The sequence below is a fragment of the Pelodiscus sinensis genome, chromosome 6 (assembly GCF_049634645.1).
Source record: "Pelodiscus sinensis isolate JC-2024 chromosome 6, ASM4963464v1, whole genome shotgun sequence".
NCBI lineage: Eukaryota > Metazoa > Chordata > Testudines > Trionychidae > Pelodiscus > Pelodiscus sinensis.
The window spans coordinates 107,026,656-107,047,074 of NC_134716.1; the positions used below are offsets into that span (position 1 = coordinate 107,026,656).

The following is a 20,419-nucleotide window of genomic DNA, read 5'->3' on the forward strand; positions in this document are numbered from 1 at the left end:
TAAGTGTTAAAATAATTTATTTCCTCCCTCTGTACAGTTGCATGTCCCACCAGGTATCTAGGATGACCAGCTTTTAGAATTTTTTTTTCAAGACTTTCAAGGCCCTGGAATGAGCAGGATGAAATTCAGTTGTTAATGAAGTATTGGTAAAAAAAAAAAAAAAGTATAATATAAAAATGTTTTGCCACAATGTAATTGCTGTAGGCTCAAGAGCTGCTCCAATTTAATTTGGATTGTAGGATTTCTGTCCTTTGGTTTTATGAGTTTTCAGCTATGCAGCCAAAAGCTGACAGTTTAAAACAATCAAGAAGTCCTATCTGTTTTTACGTTTATCTTTTTTGTTTCTGCTGCTCCCAGCACCATTTGCAGCTGGTGCTTGCATTGCTTTTGCATGGCCTGTGGCCTTTAAGTGTTCAAATAGTTTATTCCTGGACTGAAATTCACAACTGCAGGTTATACAGTGAATAGGAACATCTTCATTCTGGTTGGAGAAAAAAAAATACAATGCTTCATGTTAGTAGGTACTGTGGAAACAATAACAGTATTTTACTGTTTTACTTGCATATTAATCAGTTTAAAAATAAAAGTTAACTTTTTAAACATAAGAAAACTATTCTATGGCAAATATGCTCTATTCAGCACTTCTCCTTATGTGCCAAATTAGGGAACTGCAAGAAATGCTACAATTTTAAGTAGCAGCAGGGTAGCCATGTTAGTCTAGATCTGCAAAAGCAACAGGGAATCCTGTAGCACCTCATGGACTTAACAGATGTATTGGCGCATAAGCTTTTGTGGGCAAAGACCCACTTCATCAGATGCATGTAGTGGAAATATCCAGAGGCAGGTATAAATATGCCAGGCCAGAATCAGGCTAGAGATAAAGTTAATTCGGTCAGGGAGGATGAGGCCTACTTCTAGCAGCTGATCTGGAGGTGCGAATACCAAGAGAGGAGAAGCTGCTTTTGTAGTTAGCTAGCCATTCACAGTCTGTTTAATCCTGAGCTGATGGTTTCATCTGCAAGTTTCAGCTGCTAGAAGTGGTCCTCATCCTCCTTGACTGAATTAACTTCGTTATCTCTAGCCTGATTCTGGCCTGCATATTTATACCTGCCTCTGTATATTTCCACTACATGCATCTGATGAAGTAGGTCTTTGCCCACAAAAGCTTATGCACCAATACAGCTGTTAAGTCTGAGGCACTATAGGACTCCTTGTCACTACAATTTTAAACCGTGTTCCCTACAACAAAACTATGCACATACTGTTTTTTCCCCTGGGCTTTCATTTTAAAACAAATTTCAGATTTGAAGTTTTTCCCCCATGTTAAATTTTTTGTACTAACAGAAAAGACTAATATGTATGCTTAAAGTTGAATGACAGTAGGAGATGATTATTAGCAGTTACCACCAAGTTAAATATAATGCTATTTACACATTTTTAATAAACTGAAATCTATATTCACCAGTATGTGTATAATATAAATTGAACTGCTGTCACTGTTTGTACATTGCCAAATACAATAGGGCTCCAACTTAGTGCTACTACAATATAGTTTCATAAGAAGCATCAGCTAACAGCCTACCATGGCTACAGAGAGACTTGCCAGGCCTCTGAACAAGTGGGAGGGGTCCCAATTTCATGCCCCTGAAAGAGGCAGGGCTTTGGGCAGCAGGCCTCCCCAGCTAGCCCTTTGTGGTACCCACAAAGTACTGCATAGGGCTCTGGCAGCAATTTAAAGGGTGGCTCTTTTAAATGCCTGGCCCCAGGGCAGCTACTCCCTCCACCCCTGTTGAGAGCCCCACTGCCTCCATACGTTTAATAAGAGAGTCATGCCATTATTTTAAACTCAACTGCATGAACACCTTACAGGCGAAGGATTCCCACTGTCCATGGCAGTATATAAACATTGTGATAGCAGCTTTTTTTTTTTTTTTTTCCAGTTGACAGCTAGACACCCAGAGACACCAAAAGACAGATTAGTGTAGATGGCTCTAGAAGTGCAAAATCAATGTATGTACAAAACTGTTCTAAATTAAGCTAAAATAGTTTTTTACAAAAAAAAATTTTTCCAAAGAAAAGAATGTAGCCAATTTTCTTAGGTTTTAGTAAACATGCATAAACAAGAAGTGTCTTGTGGTCAAATACGTGAGAAACACATGCAAAAGCAGCTTTCAAGAACTGAAGAAAGTGTCAGGAGCAGGAAAACTACCAGATCAAAGTCTTATTTTTTAAGGTATTGTTTTTACCAGCCATAAGAATCTGTAGTTTTAAATACTTTCCACATACCGTTTCTTGAGATACCTTAACAGGTTTTTTTGTATCCTTAGCTTTCTTTCCTTTAGGCTTAGGGTTGCTGAAAAAAAGAAGGGAATTTAACATTTCAGTCTATCTTTATTGTACCCTCAGCAGGATTGATAGTTTAATTACTAAGTCTTTTTAACCCCATGTCAGTGACTTAAATGGGGACTGAGACCTAAGTAGGCCAATATTTAAACAAATAGGTTGAAGAAAAGATAACCAGAGAACAATGGAGCTATGAATGCTGCTATAATGAAATGTTCAACTCTCTCTGCATTTACCTGAACACAGAAATGAAAGGAAACATTTGCTAACTTTGCAGCTTCACACCAGGTCCTATAGAGTGGTTTTTTGTTTAAGTATTTTGCACGAACTAGTGTTGAAGATACTTTCCTAAATTCAGTTTTTGGTTCACTATTAATTTCTGTTTAATAAACATTAGGAATCATTAAGAAAGGGAGAAAATAAGAACCTTGTTGACTCTCTATAAATCCATGGTATATCTACATCGTGAATACTGCATGCAGATGAGATTGTCTCCTCTCAACAAAAAAGAAATTTTGGCATTGGAATAAGTAATACAATCCTGACTAGTGTGAGAAAAAGTGCATAAACAAGAGTTATTTACTCCTTCACTAACAAGAACTAGGGGGCGCCAAATTAAATTATCAGGTAGCAGGTTTTAAAAGTAAAGGAAGTACTACTTCACACAATGCACGGTCAAGCTGTGGAACTCCTTGACAGAAGATGTTGTAAAATCCAAGACAATAGCAGGATTCAAAAAGGAGCTAGATAAGTTCATGGAGGATAGTTGTAGGAATGGTGTCCCTAGAATCTGTCAGAAGTTGGGAATAGGTAACAGGGAATGAATGACTTGATTACCTGTTCTGTTCACTCCCTCTGCGATACATAGCATTGGCCATTGTGGGAATACAGGATATAGGGCTTAATGGACTGGCCCAGTATAGCCATTCTTGTGTTCTTTGTGTGTGATTCACTTTTCCCTCAAACCTTGGGCAGTTATTCTAATGGAAGTGACTGCTACAGTTAGAATGGAGAACAGCATACATTAACTATTTAAGAGCATTATGAGGATCTGAAAATTTTGCCTGTGGATCAGTATACCCCCTTTTTTGAGGCATAAGGATCTTGCGCAAAAAGAGGGTTTTGCACACGCTGCTTCTTTTTGTGCAAAAACCCCTAGTGAAAAATGGATTGGCAGAAAATATGTAAATGAGATAGCGACTTATACTAATGAGGAACTCATTAGTATATTTTCTGCCGCAAAAACTTGTAGTGTAGGTAGCCTTGGAGAACAAGTGTGTTTGGGGGGAGGGGAACATAATGTACTTTACCCCATGACAATACTGTTAGTGTTAAAAAAAATCTAAACAGTTAAAGCACTGAAAAAGCTGGAGTTATGCATGAAAGCTAGAAGTAGCTTGCACAGAGAAAACAAGCTGCCTTCATTGTTTTGGTTTGAGTTCTTGCAAAAAAGCACATCCACAGTGATTTACAGGTTTATTGTAAAAAGGAGCACTTCACAAAAACTGTAAACTGCACTGCTTGTGACTGTTCGTATAAAATTCTCCATGCAAGTGTCCGTACATCACAATACTTAAAGTCATGAGAACTGGCAAAAATGGTGCTATCTTGACAAAACCAAACACACTTAAGCAAAGTAAGCAGTCATGGGATAAGCAGAAGGGTTTCCCTCATGGATCAGTATCCGGTTAAAAGATAGGAAACAGTGAGTAGAAATAAAAGACCAGTTTTCAAAATGGAAGGATGTAAACAGGGGATCCCCCAAGGCTCTGTACTGCAATTTGTGCTGTTCAACATATTAATAAATGATTTGGAAAAGGGGCTAAGTGAGGTGGCAAAGTTTGTAGGTGACAAAATTAGTCAAGACAGTTAAATTCAAATCTGAATGGGAAGACTTACAAAGGCACCTCACTACACTGGATGATAAAAAGGTAGATGAAGTTGAGCACTGATAAATGTAAAGTAATGCACACTGAAAAACATAATCCCAACTATATCCATAAAGTGATGAGGTCTAAATCAGTTGTTACAATTCAAGAAAGATCTTGGGGAGGGAGGAAAAATGGATAATTCTCTGAAAACATTAGCTCAATGTGCAGCAGCAGTCAAAAAAGCTGACAATGTTAGGCACTGTTAGGAAACAGAATTATAGAAATATATAATGCCACTGGCTCCCACATGTTCAAGACTCTGTGCTGTTTTGGTCACCCCATCTCAAAAAATGATGTATTAGAACTGGAAAAAGTACTGGAAAAAGTACAGAAAAAGGGAGGCAAAAATGGTTAGAGGTATGAACAGCTTCCATAAGATGACAGATTAAGATGGAGGCTGCTCATTTTAGAAAAAGATGAGTAAGGCAGGATATAGCAGGTCTACAAAATTATGAATTGTGTTGAGAAAGTGAATATGGAAGTGTTATTTACCCCTTCACATAAGAGCCAGGGTCACCCAATTATATTAATAGGCAGAAGATTTAAAATAAAAGGTAGTACTTCTTCAATAGCAGTCGATAATGAAACTTATGGCCAAAAGTATAATTGGATTAAAAATAATTAGGTAACGTCATGGCTAATAGATCCATCAATGGTTATTAGCCAATATAGTCAGTGATGAAACCCCATGTTCTGGTATCCTAAGCCTCTGACTGCCAAAACTGGTACTGGACAAAAGGGGTCAGAATCTCAATAACTGTCTTTTCCCCCTGATTCTGAAATAATTGGCACTGGTTATTGTCAGAAGACAGTACGGGAACAGATGGACCACTGAGCCAATCCAGTATGGCCATTCTTATGTTCTTTATTAACTAGTTCCTAATGATAAACTATTTCTCAGTGTACTATTTGAAATGTATAAATGTTTGTAATTTTTTCCACTCAGCTTGTTTTTTTAAACATTTAAAACTTTTGTTCCACTTTCACCAGCAAAAAAAAAATAAGACCATAAACAGAGTTCTAATTTTACAATAGAAATAAAAAAAATGAGTACTTCAGTATAAACAAAATTACTTCCTATTGCAATGGTTCTCAACCCGGGGTTCATGGACACACATCTTCCAGGGGAAAATCAACTCATTTAGTTTTACAACTCAGCCTAGTTTTACAACAGACTACATAAAGAGCACTACAGGTTGAACCCCTCTAGTCCAGTGAGGATGGGAGAGAGAATGGGCCTAAGCTGGTGCAGCCAGGGCAGGGGTAGAGGGAAAAGGGGCCCGGGCTGGCACAGCTTGAGGAGGCTGGGAGAAGGGGCCCAGGCTGGTGCAGCCAGGGGAGGGAGAAGGTGCCCAGGGCGGCACAGCTGCAACTTCAGCTCAGCCTTCCATGGTGGCTAGGAGGAGAACCGGGGTTGCCTACTGTTGTATCATGTAAGCAAGGTACTAACAAACTTCAACAGGACTTTACCAAAAGTGGAACCTCTTTACAAAGCTGCTGTATCCCTCTGTAGCTCTCACTCAGCCCCAGCTAATCTTCTGCCCCCTCCACACATGTGATCTCAGAACGGGATATGTGGGGGGGGGGAGGAGCGGGGCTGGCCGGGGGGAGACGGGCACAGGCTGGCAGGGAGCAGGGCTGGCCAGGAGGGCAAACCGACCAGCAGGGAATGGGGCTGGCCCGATACTCATGATAATAATAAAACTTGATTAGAAAATACCAGACAGAAAGCTCAAATACCGACTGTCCAATTCAAAACCGGACACCTGGCAACCCTATTTAGTCACAGCATTCTGTGACACTCGTATTTTTGTGTCTGATTTTGTAAACAAGTGGTTTTTAAGGGAGGTGAAATGGGGGGGGGGGGGGCACGTAACACAAATCAGATTTCTGACAGTAGTTTGGAAAGTCTGAGAACTATTGCCCTATTGTGATGGCTTTTGGGATAGCTATGTATTATAATTAATGCCCAGAACCATTCATCAAGTTGATCCAGAGTTAACAGAATGAGGTTTTTAAAAGCACAAACATTAGTTAAGTGCTTAACTCTCATTTGTGCCGCTGCCAATGTCCTCTGTAAATCATTATAAAATCTAATTTTTAACAGCAAAGCAATATTGTTTATAAAATCATCATATTTGTAACAAGATGATCTCTTTGGATATTGTTTTTTTAAGAGTGGGTTATTTGCAATCTAAAGAAACTGCCAATCTAAGACCTAAGTCTAACATATCAGTTTTACTCTTATAAAACTCATTTTCAATGATGTAAAGAAATTCAGTCTTTAAAAAAATGGATTATTAAATTAAAGTATGTAACAGTGTAAATTGTTATTCATTACAAGTCATCAAAGTAATGCTGTTACCTTTTTGCTTCACTTTTTGGTTCATTAACTTGATCTACAACTTCTGCAGTACTTGCTTTATCACAAGCAGTATTGCTTTGGCCAACATTTTCCATTTCTTCTGTTATGCTGTTGTCCTGGTCCACAGTGTCAGCTTCTTTTTGTTCAAGTATACTATCATCTGCACTTTTATTGCTCAAAGAGTCTTCATAAGTCTATCCAAAGAAGAAAAATGTATTTATTGCTTTCAGATAATTAGTTGGTAACTATATGTGCAGTAATTGCAGATTTACCAATTAAACAATTGGTCACAATGAAATCTAGCTTGTCTACTTTTACACTGATATTTTATGTGAGATGCAGTGAGGTTAAGAGAATTGAAGTTTGTCTGTGGAATTTTGAGAAAGAGACAGCCTGTGATGAAGAGAAGAGGAGAGAGCCAAAGAGTCTTTATCAAAAGTATAAGTCACAGCTCAGAATTTCCAAGAACCCCTAGCCATTAAGGAATTGAAAAGAGAGGATTAGATAACACTTTTATCTTGCCATTTTTATTAGCCCCATTACAACACTCCCCAAATAAAAGATCCTGTTTTCAGTTGCTTATGACTGCCAATTTTAAATGTATGGGATGAAATTTTCCATGACAGGTGTTCACTTCAGGAAAATTTCAGCCAAAGCATGTTATACAGATTAACAAGGGTCAAAGATCTGAGGCAACCAGATAATGGATTCTCTCAATCTTCTAAACAACAATTAGAATTGTGTTGGGTAGAAATGGGGTGCTGGGAGACAAGATAAGGAGAATCAATAGAATAGTTACTTTAGCAAACTCAGACAAAAGTAGCTTACTAAGGGTACGTCTAGACTACAGGGTTTTGTCGACAGAAGTTTTGTCGACAGATACTGTCGACAAAGCTTCTGTCAACAAAGAGCGTCTAGACTACATTCAGTTCTGTTGACAAAGCAAGCTGCTTTGTCGACAAAACTCTGTAGTCTAGACTCAACCCTATATGCAATAACACCTTCTGTCTACAGAAGGCATTATGCCTCGTAAAATGAGGTTTACCAGCGTCGACAAAACTGCTTAGTTCTATCGACGTTATGTCGACAGAACTCAGCAGTAGTGTAGACGCAGGTATAGTTTTGTCGACAAAAGTCCCAGGAGGTTTACCTGGGTGGTCATCAAATTCCTTTGATGTTGACACCCGCGCGTCCAGACTATCGCGCTGAGCCGACAAACAGTTGATCAGCTGTTTGTCAGCTCAGCGCAGCAGCCATGTAAATTTAAATGAAGCGGCGATTATTTAAATCGCCGCTTCATTTTACTATGTCAGGTAGCCTAATCTACATGCCTCTGGTGACAGAGGCATGTAGTCTAGACGTACCCTTAGAGTCAAGTGGTGGATTTTTGAGGACTATGCCTACAATGGTTTCCTTAATGGAAGCCAGCAACCCGTTCTAGCTGAAAGAAAGGACTGTCTGGTTATGGCAATAGGCTAGGATTAGGACATTCAAGATTAGTTCCCATGGGCAAGACACTTCAAAAACTGAGGCACAGTGAAGCTATCTGGCAAATGGAGCTAACTCACATGTGGGGTGTTCGGATAAACGCACAAAAGACTGAGAAGTGCTCAAATACTACAATAATGAGGGTTATACAAGGACCTAAGCTAAAACATATGGATTCATAGTCTTTGAAAACAGTGGATTCACTGAGAAATATTTATTACAACGAGTTAATTGGTGTAATCTCTAGCATTCCTAGTTCCCTCATTTTTTTTTAGAATACTAGAAAGCTAGGTCAGAAGACCAAATAAATAGCTTCCCAAGTCTCGGTTTCCTTAAATTTTCAATACAGTCACAGAAAGATTTTGTAGAAACTCCATACCATCATGGTTTTATGTTTCTTTTTCTTTTTCTTGGAGAATCTGTAAAGATAAAAATGAACAGTTGAATGCATTTTTAGATAGAATATTGGCAATTACACAAAATTTAAAAGTCAGCGTTGATCTCAATTGTGTCACAAATACAACCTCTCTCCCTCCTCCTCCTCCCCAGCTGTTTTGTGTGCTGTTTATGGTAGTTAGTGATATCTCTGGAGATGTTCTGCTCAAACGGAATCTGAAAACCATGATCCTTAATGACAGGACATTAAACTTTAGCCATTCAGAAACCAGCTTAATCATAAGCACAGTACAGCTGTTAAAAATATGCTTTATACTGCATAAGCTAGCTTCTGATTAACTGAAAAAACAAACAAGTTTTCTAGGCTAGTCATGATACCTGGCGGAAAGTGCTGTACCTACACAACAAAGACTTAGCCTGTTACAAGATCTCCTGCTTTAAAATATTAACATCTTCGCTTTGCCTTGATATTTACTATCTATAAAGCCAGAAGATAACAGTTTATTCCACAGATATTAAAAATCTACTTTTTTGTTGGGATTTTGATGTCAAGAGATATTTTAACATCTTGTTCAATACAATTAAATGAGTCCTGATGTGATCATAAGCCTATACCAGAGTCTTTTTTCAGTCTCATTAAGACCACCATTATGTAGCCTACTTATAAATCAATGCTACAGTAAATGTAAGCAATCTGTTTTAAAGTACTTTTGTTTGGGTGTTTCTTCTATTTCTTCATCTTCTTTGGTATGTACTGCATTTTTGTCATCTGTAGATACAGAGAATTCCTCTTCCTCCTCCTCCAGCTGTTGCCGTAACAGTGCTACCATCTCTCTGTGTTTCTTTGACTTTTCATGGTTCTTCATTCTATGAAGAGCAGTAGATAATTACTAGCATTGGAGTCAAGAGCAATTGTTACTTTATATGTAAATTAAGCAAAATTTGCTTAATGGTCTCTGACCAATGACAATGGTTAATTCTTTTCAATGTTCAGAGTAAGAAATTCCAATACCAATGAAAAATGAATGAAAGAAAAAGTCTGAGCCTTTCAGAGACTGGGGGGCATGGATGCCCAAATAACATTACAACTAATTGATTTAAAGTGAACTTTAGTTCCCAGATAACCTAAGTGAATGTGAAAGTCTCCAAATTTTTCAAAGAAATAAAACTTACGCTTTCTCAGTCTTTAAAGTTTTGTCACAAGCAGGGCAGTACAAGTCATCATAAAATTCAACATCTTCAGCTTCATCACTCTGTTTATCTGAAAAGGGAAGAGGAAGGAAACTGACAGTGATTCTAAGGAGATACTTAGCAATTAAAGTCACATCATGCTTTCAACAATGCCCATTCAAGCCCTTTAGAATTACTAAAGTATGCACAGTGATAAGAACTCTCTTGTTATATAATCTGTTCTTTTCTTCACACAATCACAAATAAGCATGCATTATTAACACGAAGATAAGTGTTTAAAAGGAGGACAGAACTATCAAAGTGAATGGTATATACCAGCAGGGAATTCAGACTTAAATGTGGAGAATTTGAATGCTGCTGTATGGTTATGTATGTACAAATATGGAGCAACTGCAAAGTCTTTTCATAACTATCAAATAAAAAAATACATTAACCCTTACCATCCATTCCTTCTCTTGACTCTTGTTCCTCTCTTTCCTCTTCATCATCAGATCCATCTCCAAATTCCTTTTCATATTGTGCTTCCATCTGTTGCAATTCTCTCTCTAGATCAGACATAGTTATCCAGCTTTGCTCTTTATATTGCTCACCAAGCCTTTAACAGAATATAACAACTTATTATATTTCCGAGAATTTAGTGGTAACTGTGTTTTATTTAAGGATCATTATTTTGTTATGTTAACTTATTTAAAAAGAAGGAAACCCCATTGTTGTCTTGTCTCAACCAAATCTAACACATACTAGTAACTAATATTTCTTTGCAGGGATTGGAAAACTGAGCAGGTAGGTTTGAATGTCTGATTTATATAACCACCGCACAATTACTCTTCAATGGTTGTACTTCAGCTATTCAGATTTTCACTCCAATTAACTCCTGCGCTCAGTTTTCAAGCTTTTTGCCCACAATGAACATGCCACATTGGCTTCATTATCTTCAATGGAAAAAATGCACTCTATTAAAAACTTCCAGAAACAATGAAAATGAGCCTATGGATCTACTGGCAAAAAAAAGAGTGGTTACACATTTAAGTTTCTTCCTCCTCCTCCCAGGTCAGACAGGCTTTGTGCCAAGAATATATTGTGTTTACAGTGCCATGCCCCTAATTCATTCTTAAACTATAAACAATGTATTTTGCACTTTGAGAGTGCAATCCAGAGAGAGAATTTCAAAAATTGTAGCTAAGGTGCAAATATTCCAAGTTGATAGGAATCATCATATGCTAATAAACTCCTCCCCGTCAGAGGTATGACTATTACCAAATAAGCAACTCAAGTTAAATCAACCATTGATCAATCCTGTACATTGTTTCCTTAGCAAAATTTACTATGTTCTAAAATGTTCCCAAAGTTTAAGAAACAAATTGAGGTATGAAGTTTATATCATATGATATTCTTGACATGACGGTAAGTTAGCTAGCAAAGCTGTCAAAAATAACACTACCAAGCACTTGGGAAAATATAGCTGTTGAGTAGTCTTAAAGTACCGTCCCATGCAAATCACTGAATCTAGACTAGATTAATAAAAAGGGACAAGACACACACCCAAAGAAAATGGTCACAAATATTAATCAAACAGATGAAAGCATTTAATCACCAGCGCAATGAGGGATACAGAATGCCCCGTCCCCGCAGTGATAAAGGAACAACAGATCTCCTTCAGTAAAGGAAATCCACTACCCACTTCTCATCTTCAGGAGCCTTCTGCCAACATGCTATCTCCTCTGTCTTTTTGATTATCTGGCACCGAAGACTGGCAACAATATAATACTGATTCTTAACACTTATTTCATATTTCTTTACTACTCAAGATGTTGAGTACCAGAAGGGTTGTCTCCACCATCAGCAACTCAGTGTTAAGGACAGATGTTAGAAATCCCAAAATTTACTCCTTAAAACAATGTAAGCTGCTGATGGTAAAGCAGGACTCCATACAAATCTCCTATGATTATTTCTCAACTTAAAAAATGCTTCCTTCAATATTTACATACTTAGCTTGTTTGAGCTTCTGTTGCCTTCGGAGCTCCTCTGCTTTCCTAGCCTTTTCTGCATTCTGTTCTTCTATGAGTTTTCTGTGTGCCTGTACTCTCTTATCTCTTTTACGTATAAAAGCCACTAGCTGACGAACCAGTTCATTTCTCTCCTTTTTTGCTTTGTCTCTAGTTTTCTTGTTTTCTTTTTCCATAGCTCGTTTCTCCCAGCGGTTTGATGCCTGCCGTGTGTCATACTCCTCTTTCCAAGCAAAATTCTTTTGAGTACAGAAACTCTGCCAGTATGCATAAAAAGGATGGACTACCTATTGAAAAAAGGGAATTGGCAAAAGTTGTAAGACATTAAACTGAATAAAAGTAACCAAAGACTATTAGATTGTCATAGATATACAGACTTCAAAGCCAGCAGGGACTCCCATAATGATCTCATTTGACTTCCTATATATATATATATATATATATATATATATATATATATATATATATATATATATATATATATATATATATATATATATACACACACACACACACACACACACCAACCACATGCAGAATTTTTTCTTCAGGATCTGAACTAAAGATTTCCGTTAGAATGATATCTAATTTTAAAGATTCTAAGCAGTGCTGAATCCACCAGCTGCCATGGTAAACTGTTCCACTGATAGTTCTATATGCAAGTTTTTAAATCAAGATGTCATGTGGTCATAAACCGAGTGTCTTAGAGAAGTCCAAAATATTTCTTACTATGTGGAAAAAGGTTTAAAATTTCAGTGAAGCCAAATTCACGCCAAGTTAGCTAAAAAAGCTGGCATTGGCCTGTGGCATCAGGAAGGGGGTAGGTCTTTGGCCTAACAAGGGATAAGATGGTAGTGAAACCCCTCTTCACTGTTACAATATTAACCAGTCAAACTCATCCAGGTTTTCTTGTCAAAATACTGCTGGCAACCTCCACTGTAATAACTACCATTTTTAAAAAACATAAGTCTTTCACCATTTGTTAAGGCAATGGAAAAAACCTAAAGAGCTGAAGCATCTCAAATTAAAATTATTAAGCCTTTTATTGTAGCAACAGCCCACATTTATTTTTCCTCCATAGTTATTTACAGAGAAAAGCCCCACTTGACAGTTTTAGATAGCATTCACTACCCTTTCTGGAGGTAACAAGAAGTTAGTTTAAAGTTAGTTGTAAAGATCTTGAATTGCTGCTGATGTTAGAAGACTGATGTAAGTTTCTTCTTTAAGAGGAAAGGCGCACACAGAGATAGAAAATAATAGCAAATAATGTAGAGAGACAGCTTGTCTCTGGTACCGATTTTCACTTGCAACCTTCCTGATGGAGAAACAGACCTGAGCATATGGTCTTATTTAGCCACTCGAGACCTATCCAAATTCAGCCACTCTTGAGACCTATCCAAATTCATACCAGGTTTGGGTTGTTCAAAAGATTGCTTGCTTGTTCACAGCAGTGTAGAAAAAGGTAGCCAAGGCTGCACCTAAGTCCAATTCTTATAAAACTAAAGTTAGAGAGGTATACAAGAGAGGAGAAATAAGGTGGAAAATGACAATGGCAGGAACTCAAGGTTCACTCCAGCTTTAGCCAAAGCTGCTGAAAGCAGCATGTCATCTGGTTCCATCTCTATGGCCCAGTCTGATCAGAAAGCCTTTTGGGATCAGGATGATGAAGGCCAAACAATGCCACAGTGTACTCAGGATTCCTGGAAATGGTGGAATTGTCAGTCAATTTAAAAATTGTTCACTTGAACTCAGGGCTTTTAATCAAGGGCTTTCATTTAGTGAACCCAGAGAAACAAAGGTCGAAGATCATGTGTCAACCTCATTCCATCAAAACATTCTGGTGATTCCACCCATAAACATTTCCTCCCATTTCTATAATTTTATCTCATTATGCCAACTCATAACTTTACTTGCAGCCTTGAAGGCCCCTTATCACAATCCAGTCTGTAACAGTTTGTATCCAACTTCTGCTGACTGTCAAATAATTTGATATAATAGTCTGAGTTAGGAATTTGATTACACCTTAAACAATTTAGAGTAAATGTCTCTCTGAAGATGCCAGGAGGAACATTAATATACACAGCTGATTAAGAGTATAATATAAATTAAATTTAGGAGCAATAATCACACCAGAAAGTATTACAAAGAGGTGAGAGCAAGAAGGAACACACTAGAATATATATTTAGGAATGATCCTCTTAAATGCTAATATAGAAAGCGGACTGTCAGCTTACTGGTTGAAGACAGCAAGTATGTTAGTAAGTTTTGGTAAAAGTTAACAAGGGAGATATTCAGTTGTTAGATAGCTGGCATGACAGAATGAAAGGACCAGTCTCTGGACAAGAAGTGAGAAATGACTGAACAGAGCAGCGATGAGTGTTGATGGTATCATGGAAGTATAAGTGTGGTGGAGAAGGGGGGAGGAAGAGGGAGAATGGCATCACCATGAAAAGGCTTAGATAGCAGAAGAGTTTTCAGCAGAAGTCACAGGGTCTCTTGGGTATTTTGTTTTACACAGTCAAGTTCTACTTTTGTAACTGTAGTTAAAGAAAAATTACATAAGAGACTCTATTTGTGTTGTTAAATAAAATACTGTAGTTACCAGATTTTCAGGTATTCCTTGTAACATGTAACACTTCAGAACGTTGGCAAGGGTGGTTTCAATTAGACATCAAGAATTAAATCTGTCCTTTTATTTCTTAGACCTGGTCTGCACTTTAAATTTTACTGCTATACCAGTAATGGGTGTAATTTTTTTTAAACAGTTTTGTCACTATATCAATGGTCTCCAATCTTTTAAGCACGAGATCATTTTTTGAATTTAAGTGCAACCCAGGATCTACCCCAAACCCCCTTGCCCCACCCCACCTCCTTCTGCTTCTTCTGCAAGGCCCTGCTGCTGCTCACTCCATCCGCCCTCCCCTATCCTCATTCACTTTTATCAGGCTGGAGCCAAGGATCTGGGATGCAGGAGGGTTTCAGGATAGGGGCCCGGGTTCAGAATGCTGGCTTCAGCTGGGCACCAGTTACCACAGGTGGCTTCTGGGTAGTGGTGTAAGGGGCTAATGTAGGCTCACCCCTAAGTTGGCCTTGCATCACTCCCAAAAGCAGCAAGCAAATTCTCCCCATCCCTGATCTCCTCTGCTCTGTGGAGATGAGGTACAGGGTGGAAGGAAGGGCACCCTGACATTAGCACCCCCCTTCCTCTTCTTCTCATGCCCTGCATAGCAAGCAGGAGGCTCCCACGGATGAGGGGCATCTCCAAAGCAGAAGGCAGGAGCAGCATGACAGTGCTGAGTGGGGAAGATGAAGTGCCAGCCACACCTGTCAGGATCACCTATCAAAGGTTCTAAGATCCACCCGATTTACTGGTGGGTAACCACTGCACTATATGGTGCTTTATACTAGGGATGTTAAGGACTAGTTGACTGTCCAATAAGCAAATGCTCATTGGACAGTTGACAGGATAGTCAACTAGTCACTTCCTCCCCCATTGCTGGCTCTCAGATGTGGGGGAGGGGAAGAAGGGTACTTCAAAGCAGTAGCGCTGCACAGATCCCAGGGTCAGCTGGGAAGTCCCCAGCTGATCTCAGGCTCCAAGTGGTGCTACTGCTTTGAAATGCCACAAGGAGCCCGATGCTGGGCTCCTCACAGCATTTCAAAGCAGCAGTGCCACCCTGTTGACTATTAAATTAGACAACTATAAGCTACTTAACATCCTTTCTTTATACCAGTGTATTCTATTTTCTTCTTTAAACTGGATAAACTATATAAGCACTTTTATGCTAGTATAACTGCACCTATGCTAGGATTTTTGACGTTATGTTAATGTAGGTAAAGTGGTGAAATGTTTAAGTATACATTAAATAACAGCTTTTGGTTGGGCAGGAATGACTATGTATATATTGGGATAGATTCGACTCTCAACGTCAGTGGGAGTCTTTCCTCTGATTTCAATGGGACATCGATTAAGCCCCAAGTCCTAGAGATATATTATGGAGTAAAAAGTTAGACTTCCAAACATCATATTTCTTACCTCATCATAGTCGCTTTGAGAATATCCAAAAGTAGGAAATTCTTCCATATCTTCCTGAGATATATATTCCACCTCTTCCTTTGCAATATTTTCAAAAACTTGGCGATAGACTGCAAAGAACCCCTGAAATACACATCACCATTACTAAAGAATTGTATGCCTATGCAATTTAAGAATTAAGAAAGATCATTATTTAAATTCTACATTAACAGTTTTAAGTCAAAACGAAGACTTTGTATTCCAAAATCAAGTGATTATGCCAGCTTCTAGAAGCCCTTTCAATTTTGTTAAAAACAAAAAAAATCATTGTAGCCCAGTAAAACCTGTATACTGTGTTAAATAAACTTGCATTTGTTTTCCCTATAGATATATCTAACTACTGTGAATTAAGTGAAGCAGTGACTTGAGCTATAACTAGGATCTATGGTGTACTGCTTCTGTAAGAGTAGCAGCAGATATGTGAACACTCTAAACATTCAACAGAGCAGGGGTTGGACAGTCCAGGAAGATATAGGTTGAACCTCTGTAGTCTGGCACCCTCGGGAACTGACCGGCTCCAAACAAGAGAAATTTCTGGACCATGGGAGGTCAACAGTGTCTGTCAGTATTACCAACACTTTCACTGCTTACTGGGCTGTTGGAGGACATTTAGGGGTAAATTAGAGCTAAACAGCATCACTAAACACTGAGAGCTAGGACTGGTGGCTGTGAACAAACTTTATGGGACCACAGGAAACTTGGCCACACCCAACTAAAATCATTCTAGATGAGGGATGTTTCCAGACCAAGAGTTCTGGACTACAGAGGTTCGACCTGTTCTTGGAGGCGGGTGAAGGGGGCGGGCTGGAGTATGTACCTCTCTCATTTATGTAAAAAAACAGCAGAACTTCAGAAAGTCTGAAAGGGAAGACCCATGTTGCCCTTTGGCCAGCTGAGTCAGGGAGCTGACCCATAGCAGGCACAGACAAAACTTCTCCATGGTAAGGAAAATAATACACAAGCCTTGAACATCAGCAAATGTAGGCTGTGTTGGACTAAGGCAGGAGAGAATTCTTGGGACCAGCTTACCAAGAGCTCCACTATTATAAGTTAAAGATGTTCCATCTCCTTGCAGCTATGGCAGTATCACAAGGAGAGGGACAATCTCTCAGGCAAGCATATTCCAAACCATTTTGGCCTATTTACATCAACACCTTAAACTCCACCTGGAATTTAAATGGCAACGAGTGCATACCTGAGAGCTCTGTCATAGTGTTGCATTTTATATTCTAAAGCATTCCAACTTGTGAAACATTTTAGCAAAAAACTCCACGGTGAAAATTGTGCCTGGGAATATATTATGTACATGAAAAGTGTTTCTATACAGTTTTAAGGCATTTTTGATTAAGGGGATATTTTAAACTGACTAAATATCCAGGGTATGTTTTGCTTCCCCTCCCCCATTTAAAAAAAATATAGATTGTTATAAAGATTTTTCAATTTACATTCACTAATTTTAAGAATGGTATACCAATACACTAATTTAATTCCATCACTTTTCTTAGAAGTTTTAACTTAACTTATTAGGGAGTCAGTTCATTACCTCTTCATCATCGCCATATCCAGAGTAACAGCTAACAGTAAAGTAGCGCAGCAGATCCAAACTATCATCTTGGTACTCTCCGTTAACCCTTCCTTTCAGTAGAGCTTCTCTGTGGTTATCATACCTAGCAGAAAATAGCATCAAGCACACATAAAACTGAAAACAACCACTGAAATGAAAACCCAAGGCAGTGTGGACCTTCCAGTTTTTCTTGGAAAGATCTTCTAACACGTTCCTTGAGAATTCCATGAATGTGTATTACAAGATATGTAGATATCTGAACACCTTCTTCAAGCACTCCTCATTTTTATGCTGATATACCTGCCATTCGTCCCTCTAATATGTGAAGAAGCAAAAATATGCTTCCTGAGAAAGCTAAACTTATGAAGCCAGCAACTCACTATTATCCAAAGTGGGGGGAAAGGACACCACTATAAACCTGACACTCACATGAGGGAGAAATGGAAGCAAAAACCACTTAAAATAAGCAAATCAATTGAGGAACACAATGTTTAAAAGGTGATTTCAAGTGTCTTTTGTTACAAGAACACAACTAACATGCCGTATGGCTGTAATCCTGGGACCCAATAGTTGTATACATCCTTATTCGTAGGATAAGTGCCTGTTACCCTCCAAGAGTCAATCCAGACTACCAATACAAGCAAGCCACAAATGATGTCAATGGAAATCTTGCCCAAGACAGAAAAGCAGAATCAATCTCTCTCTCTCCACTGGCAGACAAGTGTTACTTACCATGCTCTTTCTTGAGGATCACTCAGTACATCATACGCCGCTTGGATTAATTTGAACTGTTCTGCTGCTTCATCGGCATTTTCAAGGTTTTTGTCTGCAATTAAAGTCATTAGAATTTTAAAAATTAAGACCATAGCAACATCTGGCACTCATGTCACAATGTAATTATTTAGGGAAGAAATCAGACAAATGGAGAAAAAAGTCAATTCAGAAGGGCAACCAAGGCCTTTTTAGAATGTCTGGGTTACATCACCACATTAACTAAAATATGATTGTTGATCAGCTTCATCTTCCATTAATGTTTCTCCTTCCACCAAATTAACAGTCATATTAAGAACAAGTTTAGAGAATTAGTATTTAAGTAAAACTTAAAGTGATACTGCTGCATGTAAAGCAACAGTTAAAGGACCAACGACAAATTTACTAAGAATTACAAAATAGTTTCAGGTACTACTCGTGTCTGAGTCTTCTTGTCAACTTTTGTGGTTTTAGAATAAAATGTTACTATTTAAAATGAAAGTGTACTCTTCCCTGTTGCAGGTTAGCATAACCATGCAAACACATGAAGCTGACTGTCTATAAAGTTACACAAGCGCACAATGCTATCAAGGAAAACCAACAATAAAAAGACATTTGAAAAGTCATCTTATGTCTGGAAGGAATTGCTCCACAGGTCAGACTGGCTATGACCTTGGGAAGGTTTTGCCTTCCTCTGCAGCATGGGGTGATTGCCAATACCATCTGGTATATTTCAATCAATTCCCTATCCTTGTACAGTAAACTTCCGATAATCCGGCACCTTTAGGACCCAGGGGGTGCCGGATTATCATATATGCCGGACTATCATAAGGGGGGGCTATGAGGGGTCTGGGGTGGGGGAGGATGCCACCCCAGACCCCTTGTAGCCCTCCCTTCTGATAGTCCGGCTCTGCCCCAGGCATCCCTGATTCAGCCGCTGCTGGTCAGTTTCAGCAGCGGCTGAATCGGGGACGCCTGCAGGAGAGCAGCTGGGATGCTGCCGGGTTGGTCCCGCAGTGCAGCGCTGTTCCTTGGCGCTACTGGACCAACCCGGCAGCACCCCAGCTGCTCTGCCCCAGGTATCCCCAAGTCAGCTGCTGCTGATACTGATCAGCAGCTGACTCCAGGAAACCCGAGGCAGAGCTGCTCTGCCCCAGGCTTCCTGGAGTCAGCCACTGGTCAGTTTCAGCAGCGGCTGAATCGGGGACAGCTGGGATGCTGCCGGGATGGTCCCGCAGCCCCGAGGGACAGCGCTAGCGGACCTACCTGGCAGCACTCCAGCTGCTCTGCCCCCGGCTTCTCCGATTCAGCCGCTGATCAGTTTTAGCAGCAGCTGAATCTGGGAAGCTGGGGGCAGAGCAGCTCCAATCGTCCGGCTGCCTGGAGCACTCCCAGTTTCCTGATGGTGCCAGACCATCAAGAGTGCCAGACCATCAGATGCTAGACCATTGGCGTTTTACTGTAGTGCCTTGGACACTGTGAAATTCCGTTATTCTCTGCCTGGGGCAGATAATTTAGTCTCCTGGGGGCTGTAGACTAGGGATGCAAGCGACTGGTCAACTATCAGATAAGCAAAATCTTATTGGATAGTCCACTAGTCCAGAGGCAGCAAGGGGGAGAGCAGGAGCCAGTGCTGGGGGGAGCCAATTTAAAAGTATTTAAGTGTATTAAGAGACCACTGACTCTTAAAACATTTCAAAGACTGAAGCACAGCAGGGAGGGACCTAGCACAGCTGGGAATCAGCCAGCCCAGCTCCTGCTGTGCACCAGAGTTTTAAATGGTTTAAGAGCTGGCAAGCTCTTAATACATTTAAACGGCAGAGCCACAGCAGAATTAGCTCCCAGTGTCAGGCACTAACTCCACTGCAGCTCCCCCGCTCATTGACTAATCCATGGAAAAATCCTTGGACTAGTCAATTAGTTAATTAACCTACATGTAACATCCCAATGTAGCGCTTATGGTTAAATTGCAGTTGTGGGTTAGGGCGGCGGCAGCCTGGGATACACAGGAGATCAGACCAGGCCTGGGGGGCCCTTCCGGCCTTACACTCTGTGGCTTGCGATGCTACTTGGCTGCCAGGCCGGTACCCAGCAAGGGAGCCTCGCAGGGCTAGGCTGTCCCCGAGGCAGAGGCGAAGGGCGCCAGGCAACCCGCGTGCTCCCTGCCCGCAGCCTCGCTGCCGCTCTTCAGAGGCCGGGGCAGCAGAGACGCGGGGGAGAGGCCGGCAGGTGAACCGGTGAGATGGCAACACCGGCGGCCCGCCCCGGCCCCGCACACCTCAGGGGAGCGATGCTTCGCCGGACCGCCGG

General features: G+C 39.9%; 2 protein-coding genes across 2 annotated transcripts in view; one reads left to right on the top strand and one right to left on the bottom strand.

Moving 5' to 3' along the window:
• The window catches only part of AGXT2 (alanine--glyoxylate aminotransferase 2), a 67,315-nt gene that overhangs the window by 41,118 nt on the left and 5,778 nt on the right, over positions 1–20,419 (top strand). The window lies entirely within an intron of this gene.
• Positions 1–20,419, bottom strand: part of DNAJC21 (DnaJ heat shock protein family (Hsp40) member C21) — a 20,815-nt gene continuing 396 nt past the window's right edge. Inside the window, exons 2-12 of the mRNA XM_075932576.1 lie at positions 18,092–18,185; positions 17,339–17,462; positions 15,757–15,879; positions 11,703–12,007; positions 10,155–10,309; positions 9,697–9,784; positions 9,232–9,390; positions 8,507–8,546; positions 6,640–6,833; positions 2,287–2,353; positions 1–481 (exon numbers count right to left, since the gene is read on the bottom strand). Of these exons, the coding sequence (XP_075788691.1) occupies positions 314–481; positions 2,287–2,353; positions 6,640–6,833; positions 8,507–8,546; positions 9,232–9,390; positions 9,697–9,784; positions 10,155–10,309; positions 11,703–12,007; positions 15,757–15,879; positions 17,339–17,462; positions 18,092–18,185 (1,517 nt within the window). The 3' untranslated portion in view covers positions 1–313. The remainder of the gene's footprint in view (positions 482–2,286; positions 2,354–6,639; positions 6,834–8,506; positions 8,547–9,231; positions 9,391–9,696; positions 9,785–10,154; positions 10,310–11,702; positions 12,008–15,756; positions 15,880–17,338; positions 17,463–18,091; positions 18,186–20,419) is intronic.